We start from the raw sequence: 12,098 nt of genomic DNA, 5'->3' as shown, positions 1-12,098 counted from the left end.
CGAATCCGTACCGGTAATTATTTTATTTAATCCTCCTTCTGCGGTTTGGAGGCAAAAAAGTGTAAGTTTCTGTTGTGACACGTTCTGTACCTGTTTACACCCTCAAAACGAAGAACAATACGTTGACAGCATCGGTAACGAATTGTGTTGTACCCTGTAGCAGTATACTATATCTGCTGACATATGCCATGCGGGCCAAATAACAACAACGAACAATTAGAGAAAACTACGAGCCTTTTGGATAAGGACTGAGCAAGGAGAGGCTAATTTACGAAAGCATAATGCGTAGATCGATAGCTTGAGAAAAAATGTGGTTCGATGAACCCTCTGCCGGGCACTTAAATGTGATTTGCAGAGTATCCATGTAGATGTAGGTGAAGGAGGTCAGCTAGACGCGATTTGACCTATGTTCTAATAGGATGGCATTTCTAGATATCACTTTTCATTAGTCTCTCATACTTACCTGTGTCTAAAAGTCCAATGCGTTATTACCACAGTAGTCGCAAATCGGTAAGAAGTAAGATGTTTCAGAGAGGCTGTAGTTCTCATCAAAAGGGGTGGTAGGAAGCACTTCAGTGGAAAGTCCAACTGCTCTAAGACATAGATCCATACAGATAAGAAGCATAGCTGTTCCTTTTTTCTCTAGATTGTTGAGAAAGACAGCAGTATACATGGATTAGAGCAACAAAGTAAATGAGAGGTAGTTGTTTATAGCACAGGTACCATAGATACAGCCTGTGGGAGAATGAGCTAGGTCACGCCTTTACAGCGTTGTCACATCGCTCTGTTACCTCAGGCACCAGCTGCCACAGTCAGTTGCAGACGGCCCTTGCGACCAGTAATGTAATAATTCTGATTCTATTTCGTTGTTTGTGTAGTTTCTCTATGCGGCGTGCTTACTTCATTCGACAGAATGTCGTTGGCTCGTTACGAATGTACGCAGAAAAGTGATGAGTCCTTTACCACCCCACTAACCAAACTCCATACTGCATGTTAAGGAACAGCATTGCAGTGCTCAACAAACGTGAGTCAACGTAGCCCCTTCCCATGCTCGACTGCCAATCACTTGGTTGTTTTGATCGAGGTGTAGGTATCACCTGTACCTGCCCCCTCCCGTTTAGTTTGTGAAATCGCTTTTTGATTGGCGCGGAGAATGGAATAATGGTCGATAGTTCTGAGAAGGCATCACAACGAGAGTGGTACAGAAAAAGTTCTGAAATAGATAACCATATCAAGTATAGCACTACAAAAAGCTGTTTTATAATACAGTGCAGATGCCGGTTTGTAAGACATCAACACGCGTTCAGGGAAGCTTCATATGCGCGAAATGGCGCTAAACAACTTCTCTTGATGCCCATGCTTCCAGAGACTTGCACTGCTCGCCATTCAGCTGCGCTCTCAGTGAGTAGTGAATACGCCCCCGCCGCTGCGTCTCGTTACATCGTTCTCGATATAATGTAAATCAGCTCCCAAAGTGAAAAATACCAATCGGATAATCCACTATCTGATCAAAAGTAACAGGACATCTCTGTGTAATACGAGACTGACCACTAGATGTCACGGAAGACCGGCGCACCAGTATGAAAGGAAGCGGGCAACGTTGTTTCTTAGTAGGGGAACAGTAACAGCAGGATAGGTCAGTCAGGCCTAGTTATTGGATGACAGCTAAGTAATGAATCCTTCAGACACATTTCAGCTCTTCGAAAATTCCAACTCGGCTGTTGGTAATACGATTCTGAAGTGGAAACTCGAGGGAACAACCACAAGCAAACCAAGATCAAACAGACCAACGAACAGGGACCGTCGAGAACTGCGGAGGGTGGCTATAACAAATAAAATAAGATCAGCGGAGAAAATCAGTCGTGACTTCGAAGGTTTTGCCAGCACAGTGTCTGTGTGTAGGTAATTGAAAGGAATGGAGCAGTGGTTGAGCAGCCCTGAACCGGTCTGCTAATCCCGCAGGACAGAACAGGTGGTTGGAATTGTGGGAAGGGGCTAAAAGGGGGCTGTCAGTTACGCTCAAACACCTATAACTGTTGTCCAAACAATACAGCAAAATTTTTGAACTTAGTTATCAGCCACCCGTCGCCTGGGTTGGTGGTAGGACTGACGCCACTGGACGGCGGATGACTTGAAAAATGCAGTTTGGGGTGGTTAATCACGCTACATCCTGTTGCACTCCAGTGGAAAAATTTGGGTGTAGCGAATGTCTGTAGAATGTTATTTGCCATCATGTACAGTCCCAACAGTGAAGTACGGAGAGCGACGATCCTCGTAGTAAGAGTGTTTATCGCTTACTGCGCTTGAGAAAATGCTAAATACGGAAGATATGATCACAAAAAATGGCTCTAATCAGTATTGGACTTAAGGTCTGGGGTCATCAGTCCCCTAAACTTAGAACTACTTAAACTTTACTAACCTAAGGACATCAGACACATCCATGCCCGAGGCACGATTCGAACCGTAGCAGCAACGCGGTTCCGGACTGAAGTGCCTAGAACCACTGGGCCACAGCGGCCGGAATATGATAACATTTTACAGCGTTGTACAATACGCACAGCATAACAGTTCGGAGACGATGATGTCCACAGCAGGTGGTCCAGTGCCTAGCGTTGCTGCCTCTGGATCTCGGGGTCCCAGGTTCGATTCCCGGCCTGGTTGGGGATTTTTCTGTACCTGGGGTCTGGGTGTTTGTGTTGTCCTCATCATTTCATCATCATCATTTGTGCAGTGACTAGATTGGATTGGGAAAGAAATGGACAGTGTAAAAATTGGGACTTTGTACAGGCGCAGTTGAGCGCCTCACAAACCAATCATCATCATCATCATCATCATCGTCGTCGTCGTCATCATCGGAGACGATGGTTGTCTGTATCAGCGTGACACTGCATCGTGTGATAAAGCACCCTATTGTGGGCAACAGTTTGTGAATAATAACGTTCCTGATATGAAAAGATCTGGCGTGCCCAGAGCCCCGACCTCAAACCAATGGAGCACTTTTAGGATGAGTTAGCCCGTCGACCTCGTTCCAAAACGCAGCGTCTCTGCTTTCTTCTCCCGAGGAAGAATTGGTGGCCATTCCTCGGCAGACATTCTGAAAATTCATTGAAAGTGTCCCCAGAAGGTTTCAAAAATGGTTCAAATGGCCATGAGCACTATGGGATTTAACATCTGAGGTTCAAAATGGTTCAAATGGCTCTGAGCACTATGGGACTTAACATCTGAGGTCATCAGTCCCCTAGAACTTAGAACTAATTAAACCTAACTAACCTAAGGACATCACAAACATCCATGACCGAAGTAGGATTCGAACCTGCGACCGGAGCGGTCGCGCGGTTCCAGACTGTAGCGCCTAGAATCACTCGGCCACTCTGGCCGGCCATCTGAGGTTATCAATCCCCTAGAACGTAGAACTACTTAAACCTAACTAACCTAAGGACATCATACACACTCATGGCCGAGGCAGGATTCGAACCTGCGACCGTAACGGTCACGCGGTTCCAGACTGTAGCGCCTAGATCCGCTCAGCCACTCAGGCCGGCCCAGCAGGGTTCAATCCGTCACAGAGGCAAAGAGTTTACACATACATATCACAGTGCACTAACAGGTGTCAGGGCACTTCTAATCAGATAGTGTATGTTGCTACGAATGGTCGGTTTCATGTGCAAGTGCGTGGTTGTCAGTGACTAAGGACAAGTACAGAAAAGGGTGAGCGACGGAGGTTCGCGGTAAGTGGGGAAGCTTTTGTTCCGTACAGTTCCCGCCCTCGCCACCCCGCACCACAGTGATCCAGACGCTCTGACGCCCCCTGGCCCTCCCTCTCCAGCCGCCTCCCTGCCGGCATGCCTAATTAAAGCGTCCGCTGCCAACGCAGCTTGCAGAGCTGAGGCCGTGTTATTAATTACGCGCGGTCAGCGTCCGCGGCGCGATACGCGCGTAATTACGCCCTACCGTGGCCTGCGGCGCAGTACCATACGCCAGCCAGCCGTGCGCCCCAAGCAGGCCCGCCTCCACGCGCCAGTGCGTCCGTAGCCAAAGGCGAACGGCCAACAGCGCCCTTGAACAGGCTCGAACGAGGAGAGACCGGAAGTCTCGAACTGTGCCTGCCCTGTAACTACTATAGGCGCCTCGTTGAGAAATCGCTTCTTGTGGGCTATAAATTTAGTTACACACAGTTTGAATACTGGGAAAAGCTACTACCAGCAGCAATTTCACTGTCTATTTCACGATGGAGTAGCGCGCATTACTGGTCTCGATTACCAGCTGAAGATTGGCATCACCAGTTAGTTGATATTGGGGTATTCCTGTACTCGTTAATTTTAAAGCAGATCGGTTCTGAGTAATCCTGTTGTGCGCATCTTAGCTCCCGCATACGCCGAAAGCTAACATCGACGACAAAAAAAAAACTTCTTTGGTGGTCCGCAACCCACACTAAACAAATTTAACGGTTCGCTTTGACAAAACTACTCTATAAATTAACAGCCGTACATCGAAGACAATTTTATATAAAAGGTAGGAAAAGAGAGAAGATCAGTACAAACCGTTTGTTCCAATGTTTCGAGTCGTTATTGAGGACACATGGCGATACACATCGAATAAATTTACACGCGCACTGCTAGGATTCGAGCGGTTCTAGGCGCAACAGTCTGGAACCGCGGGATCGCTACGGTCGCAGATCGAATCCTGCCTCGGGCACGGATGTGTGTGATGTCCTTAGATTAGTTAGGTTTAAGTAGTTCTAAGTTCTAGGGGACTGATGACCTCAAAAGTTAAGTCCCATAGTGCTCAGAGCCATTTGAACCATTTGAACTGCTAGGATCACATCAGGTCTGTATAGTCAAATTTGAATGTAAGAGAAATACCCAGGGAAGTTACATGAGTATCCTTGAACCACAGTCGATTTGGTTCTCGAGAAATCGTGTTGGATAAAAGAAGAGAACCTGTTTTCGGAAACGGGTGTGTGACATTAATCACCCATCATCGAACATGTTGTCTAGGGATTGTGGGAATAAGCTAAGAAATCAGGGCGCGTATCGATGTATACAGGCTATACACGGTACCTGTTTACAACGTAATACTGTGGTGTGGTTCAAGTCAAACCGAACAAATCGATACAGGACATGTGTGGTCTATCGAGATGGGAAACAGCCTCCTACAAAAGCCACCTACGCTATAGCGGAAGCTCATCGCACGAGCTTTTGTCAAAAATCGACCTTAAATATTGAAAGTCACTTGTCTTCTACTTAAAAAATGTAAAATTGATGTTTTTTGTAAACCGTATCTGAAAATATAGTGAACTTTAACAGCGTGAAATTAACAATTTTTGCTACGGTACTGTGCTTGTAAGGGTTAAATTTAGATTTAGTTGTAAATGCATTTAGTTTTTGCATAGCTTTAACAAAAATCTTTTTTTTGTTTCACTATACTCAAAGGAAATTTTAATTTAGAAGTGGTAACGAAATAACAGACTAAGCCATTGGCGTAAAAGAGGGAGAAAGCATTGACAAGCTGGCGTGGTGAGTGTGCACTCAAAGTGTCGTGAGGAAAATGTATATAGATGCTGAAGGAGAATTACGGTTTAATACTCGCCTCGGTAGCTGCGCGGTCAGCGTGGCAGAATGCTGAGCGAAGGGATCCGGATTCGTTTCCTGGACGAGTCGGAGATTTTCTTCGTTCGGCGAGTGGGTGATACGTTCGTATCATCATAACTGACATTCCTATTAAGATGACCGAAAGAACATGGCCCGAAAGCCAATCAAAAATCGTGTTTAACGTCCCGTGAAGTACAGGGCCTCAGTGCAAGCTGGGTTGAAGGAAGGGCGAGGAAGAAAATTGGTCGTTTCCCTTCCAAAGGAACCATCACTGCATTTGCCTGAATTGACATACATAAATGGAGTCCTAAATCTGGGTGTCTGGAAGGGAATTTGAAGTGTTACACTCCCGAAAGCGAGTCCAGTGTCTTACCACTACGCTACGTCTGACTGACAACTATTTACAATTCTTTCACCTAAATTCAAGTTCATGAAATGTGGCACTAACGTAGCAGGAATAATATGATGTGATGAGACAGTCACGCAAAGTCCCAGTAAATTCCTAAGCTCAGTGGTCATAGTGGCTACCTAGTGATTCCACTAAAGCCGCTGAGACTACAAGTATGAGACTCCAAAAGGAAATATTAGTTACTAATTTTTGGAAACATTATTGAAAGAAGCAGCGAGCTAATAGGTAATTTGAAATAGTAATTTGTCTTGATTGCAGATCGTTTTATTAAAAATTGAAAAGCACGTGCCAGTGGTAACCTGTTTCGATTGTATCTACATCACCAACAGACCACGTCTCATTTGGAGGTGAGCAGAGACGACCGACAGTTGCCGGAGGTGCCTTCCGACACCTGTCAGTGTTCTGCTTGTCGTCTCTGCTCACCACCGCATGAGACGTGTTCTGATGATGGTCTAGATATAATCGAAGCCGGTTAGCACTGACAAATGATTTTTAATTTTTAATAAAAAATTATGAACAAGTCTGATAACAATTTCAAATCATAAAATGTTACTTTTCTCCCTATATTCAATTTTTTTCCTCCTGTTTTGAAAAGTTGACGCCGCTTTGTTCACCTATATGAGATGAAATAAATGGTGTTATAGCTGCGATGTTTCGTGTGTTGCAGCTGCTGTTGGCGCAAGCGGACTGGAGTGCGACAATCAAGACTCTGAAGAAGACGCACGTGTCGAGGCACACAACGAAGGTGAGTGCACTCAGCTTTCGCACTGCACTCCTTCCCCTTCTCCCTCCCCCTTCCCCCTCGCCCATTTGAGACGTACGGCCGCATTAGCTGATGGTGGTATCCGCCCCCGTAAATCAAGCGAGTGTACCAACAGGCTGATCGATTGCCGCTCCAAAAACTGCTTTATTTCTTCCCGTGTACGATGTTACGATGTTACATGTAGCCAGTACGCGTCTCAAGTGTAAACCAGTTGCCCGCATAGATTGCCTGTGACACTGAACAGTGCCAATTTGGTTTGTACCTGATATATCTGCATTCCCCACAGGACAAAGATTTATTCTTCCCCCGGAGCAATTTCATTTGGTAATTGTATTTAGCGAGTAATTTATAACATTAGTCAGGTCCCAGTTCATCATAAATGTCGCTGTAGTGAAATTTATGGACCACAGAGGCACATTAGTTTCACAGAGCTAAGCGAGGAGGGTTAGCGCTGACAATTTGCTGATCGTTCTGTTCCGAGAGCGAAATGGCTCCAACCGCAATTGTAGCGACAATAAGTGAAAGAAAAATAATGTTGTTTGCATTTTTTTAAGCTGACAGTTGATTATTAACAGCTCCCATGCGCGAGATAACCCTGCACTAAATTTGTTAGTCAAGCCGGACTGATACGTTCCACGCATAATACGAGAGGCCATCAGTCTGAACTTCGCAACGCAATTCATTATTGATCTGAAATACACATAAACGTTTGCACAGCCCTTTGTTTTACTTGGATCTGTTACTTCTGATGGTTTTAGAGCCATTTACAGTATTTTCAGAACACTGACTTTACTTGGATATCATCTTTAGAATTATATGTTGATGACATCGGTTTTCAGTGCCCGATTAAAACATTACTACTACATTAACTTAAACGTAATAGCTGAGGGATAGAGAACTATGAAAGCAAGAGGTAGTAGGGGTTGTTCATCGACTGAATCTATTCAAACTCATAAAGTAACTAACTACTCCTACAACCAAATCATTGATTTCATGGTACATTCGCTTACTTTTTAACGTACCCTGCTTGATTTGCCTTGAACAGAATGAAGTACAGCTTCAGGCATTTAAATATCTCAGTAAGCATATAGGCCTACTAATAAGATAGTAAGAAACGCAAACCTGTCTTTGACTTCTCGTAACTCAGTAACTGTGAAACGTCCCCTTTGAACAATTTATACAGGACTGTGCTTAACCTGACACACAATATTTTGTTAGCGCAACGCAATCTGACTTTCAAAATTCCCTACAAAAGAATGGCCCTGACTAACATTAAACTATACCTTTCACAAATCACTTACCTCACAAAAATCTTCGCTGCTCAAGCTACTGCAATACAGCGAGCGCCACTACTGCCAGCTAAATAAAAGATTCAAACTATGGAAGGCACTAACTACTGATAGGGATAGTTAGCAAATGAAAGATATTAATAGAGAACAAACAGTGTATTTACCTTGATATCATCATATATAAATGTAGCAGTTCATGACAAATTACAAATCTCCGCCATCTCTCTCCCCACATCCACCACTGCTGGCGGCTCACCTCCAACTGCGCAACGCTACGCGCTGTTCACAGCCAGCTGCCTAACACTACAATGGCGAGTATTACAACAATGGAAAGCAGCCACAGCAGCACAGCCAGTGATTTTCATACAGAGGTGGCGTTACCAATAAAAAACCTAAACAGCCTACTTACAACTGACTGTATCCCAAGCAAATATTTTATGGTGAGACTGAAAGTTACTGATACTGAAAGTTTTTTCTGGGAGTTATGAAGGCATCGGAGTTGATTGATGTGGTGTTTGATTTCTTTTTGTCCCGCATCAGTTTCACGAGGTGAGCACGTTTGCAGCACCAGATATCCACAACATTCTTGTGCATACAAAAAGCCTTACATTTTTAGTTCCTCCCGCTATCTCGATTGTGAAATCACATAACGTTGTTCTACGATTAATTCTATCAATCGAATTCTGATAACTGTTTCCACTCTAATTCCTGCGTAATAACATTTCATTTTCCACACGCCCCATGAAGCGCTCTGTATTTTAAATTAGAACAGCGTTCTGCCGCTGAAATGAAATGAAACGTCATGTGGCTAGGGCCTCCCGTCTGGAAGGCCGGTCGCCTGGTGCAACTCTTTTGAGTTGACGCCACTTTGACGACTTGCGTGTCGATGGGGGTGAGATGATGGTGATTAGGACAACAGAACACCCAGACCCTGAGCGGAAAAAAACTCCGACCCAAACAGGGAATCGAACCCGGGCCTCTTGGCGTGACACTCCGTTGCGATGACAACTCAGCCCTCGGGGCGGACCGTTCTGCCACTTGCGGGCTGTATTGTTCCATTTGAATCATACAGGCACTCCTCGAAGACAAATTCAGAACTTTAGGCCACCACTAGCTTCTGTCTTTCTACTACCTCGTCCTCTTCGACTCTGTCATCGTGCAGGGGGACTTGGACGAGTGGGAGAAAGGATACAGCTCGCTTACCTACGTCCTCGAGTGTTGATTAGCTTTGGAAAAGAGAGAGGGAACTCAAAATGTGTTACCTGATGAGAATGGAGGGATCGGCGAGATATGATGGCACAAAGTTGCTAATAGACGCTGACTCAAAAATGGCTCTGAGCACTAAGGGTCTTAACTTCTTTGGTCATCAGTCCCCTAGAACTTATAACTACTTAAACCTAACTAACCTAGGACGTCACACACATACATGCCCTTGACCGTAGCGGTCGCGTGGTTCCAGACTGTAGCGCCTACAACCGCTCGGCCACTACGACCGGCTGATGGACGCACTGTCTGCCATATACCAATGTTTTCGACAAAATCTGAACTATTTGAGTTTCGTCTTGTGGATACTTGCCTGATGACGAAGATGGGTCTATCGTATGGGAACGATAAGCCTTGTGGTCCCTTTTCGTTATTCGACAGAATGACATTAGGTCCCATCCTAAACTGTTCTCATTTCATCAACCCTGAGGTTGTTCTGATGCAGTTATCCGTTTCTGTGTCTCGTCAGTTAGTCTTTTCATGCCTGAATAATTACTCCATCCCACATCGTCAATGAGATATTCATACTTAGTCTTGCCTCTGTGATTGTTTCTTTCATCCACTCTTTCCACCACAGTTTAAGGCAATGCTGTATGTAATATGTGGCAAACAAATCTATCTGTTGGTTTAGTTACAGTCTTCATTAATTTTCTTCTTTAATTTTTGTTGATCCATTGTGGACCGTGGGACAACGGCTGGCGTGTAAGTCTTGATGCAATACTTTACCAACAGTCGTATGTATTGTAGAAATTTATTTCATGAACTTCTTATGTGCTACCGGTTTCGGCAATACATTGATGCCATCTTCAGGCTCCACACGTCATAGTCGTAAAATCGCTATACACAGAAGCAGCCATATAACTGGAACCATGAATCAAATCTAAAAAAAAAAAAAAAACCAAAAAAAACAGTGGGGTAAATGATAGAGTTTCATTAATTTTCTGTCTTTAACTTTTTTTAGGACCCCTTCACTTCATTGCTTATTCGATCAATTCATCTGACCCTAAACTGTCTACCGTTATGTGTGATTGCAAAAGTTTGTAATCATTTCATTTCGATTTTGCCCAATGTCCATGTTTTGCAGTCATGCAGAGGAATTCTCCACTCACAGCTTTTCATTTTTCTTTTTTGTTCGAAAGTTTTTTTAAAAATATGAACAGCTTTTTCTTGTTACAGAATTCGCTTTTCCCGAGTGCAATGCTCGCAACTACGTATTTCCTGAAGCTTCCTTTTCCGTCTCTTTTCTTTCTGTATATTACAGTCGTCAGCTAGCACACGATTTAATTCATTAAAGAACCAGCACAGTCCCTGATAAACTTTCGCTCACTAATATTGTCTCATCAGCTACCCATATCAAGTTGATTTTTTTGTCCATGACAAATATTTATCACGTCGAGATAGATATTTATCTCCCCCATTGCGTCTTCTGCGTTAAAGTTGCGAGGTTCAGACTGTTGTCTGAGAATCCAGAATAGGATTGTGCCCTGCGATGCCTCTTCTACGATGGTCTTCTTCCACGCGAGCTGGTGCTCTTCCTCTAAAGTCTTCGAGTGCCGAGCGGTTCTAGGCGCTACAGTCTGGAGCCGCGCGACCGCTAAGGTCGCAGGTTCGAATCCTGCCTCGGGCATGGATGTGTGTGATGTCCTTAGGTTAGTTACGTTTAAGTAGCCCAAGTTCTAGGGGACTGATGACTTCAGAAGTTAAGTCCCATAGTGCTCAGAGCCATTTGAACAATTTATTTTCTTCGTCGCATTTGACGTCTAATATTCTTCCGCCCTCCTTTCCAGGTCGAGCACGAAGACGCCAACGACAACGAAGTGCTGCCTCGTGCGCCGTCCGCCGGCCACACCTACGGCAAGGAGAAGGAGGAGCACGCGACGCGCCACCAGCGCGCCCTGCGCCACCAGGTGGCGTCGCTGGAGGCAGCGCAGCGCGCGCTCAAGTCGCGGGTGTCTGGGCTGGAGCGCCGCCTGGAGCGCGCCCGCGCCAACGACTCCAGGACGCACGCGGCCGCCGCCGACCAGCTGCGGCGCTCGCTGCTGGAGCTGCTGGAGGCGGTGGAGGCGCTGCAGGACAAGGTGGACCACGCGCTGCCCGACCTCCAGCGCGAGATCTCCAAGGCTGAGCTGGCTCACGCGCAGCTCGCCTCCTCCGTCGCCCTCATCAGGGAGCACCAGGTGAGTCCAGCGGCAGCGGCTACCAAGTTTTCGCCTGCTACAATTCTCCTGTCACTATTTGATTTGTATCCCGCCTGGAAGGCAGCGCGTGGGTAGGAGCAGGAGCAGGAAAAATACGTCGGTACTGCACGTAAGTAAAAGTGGTTAACTGGTGCAAAAAACATTTTAATATATGGTTACATAACTTGCAATGAGGTGCGATGTTGAGACCCGTCGTATGTAGAGCAAAGCTGAAGTGAAGTATCCCGGCCGTCTGCTCTTGATCAAATGGGCTGAAACTGGAGCGGAGCTGGTAGCGCTCTCCCGCTCCGGCTAGAGTGCGCTGTCGTCGGTGACTCGTAGTGCCAACTTATGAACCTATGCCGTGGCATCGTTGCTATCGATACCACAATTTGAAATATGGTACTTTAGTAGATACTGCTCGAAAAACTTGTAAGTGATGCGGGCATCAGTACCGGGGACTGTCTTGTACAGCTCAGTTTAGATTATGTTGATATAAATGTTACATTGCCGAGAACAAGGACAAAAGCCTTTGTATCTCTCTATATCCATCATGGACACGGGATAGCGGCCTGTTAAATATTTACCAAAGAAAAATCGCCAAAT

General features: G+C 45.4%; 1 protein-coding gene across 1 annotated transcript in view; it reads left to right on the top strand.

Moving 5' to 3' along the window:
- Window positions 1–12,098, top strand: part of LOC126436452 (protein scabrous) — a 214,869-nt gene that overhangs the window by 161,427 nt on the left and 41,344 nt on the right. Inside the window, exons 3-4 of the mRNA XM_050090470.1 lie at window positions 6,668–6,745; window positions 11,103–11,492. Coding sequence (XP_049946427.1) covers window positions 6,668–6,745; window positions 11,103–11,492 — 468 coding nt within the window. The remainder of the gene's footprint in view (window positions 1–6,667; window positions 6,746–11,102; window positions 11,493–12,098) is intronic.

The sequence above is a fragment of the Schistocerca serialis genome, chromosome 1, assembly GCF_023864345.2.
Source record: "Schistocerca serialis cubense isolate TAMUIC-IGC-003099 chromosome 1, iqSchSeri2.2, whole genome shotgun sequence".
Classification (NCBI taxonomy): Eukaryota; Metazoa; Arthropoda; class Insecta; order Orthoptera; family Acrididae; genus Schistocerca; species Schistocerca serialis.
The sequence above is the reverse complement of the archived record's forward strand: the minus strand, read 5'-3'. Positions and strand labels throughout refer to the sequence as shown.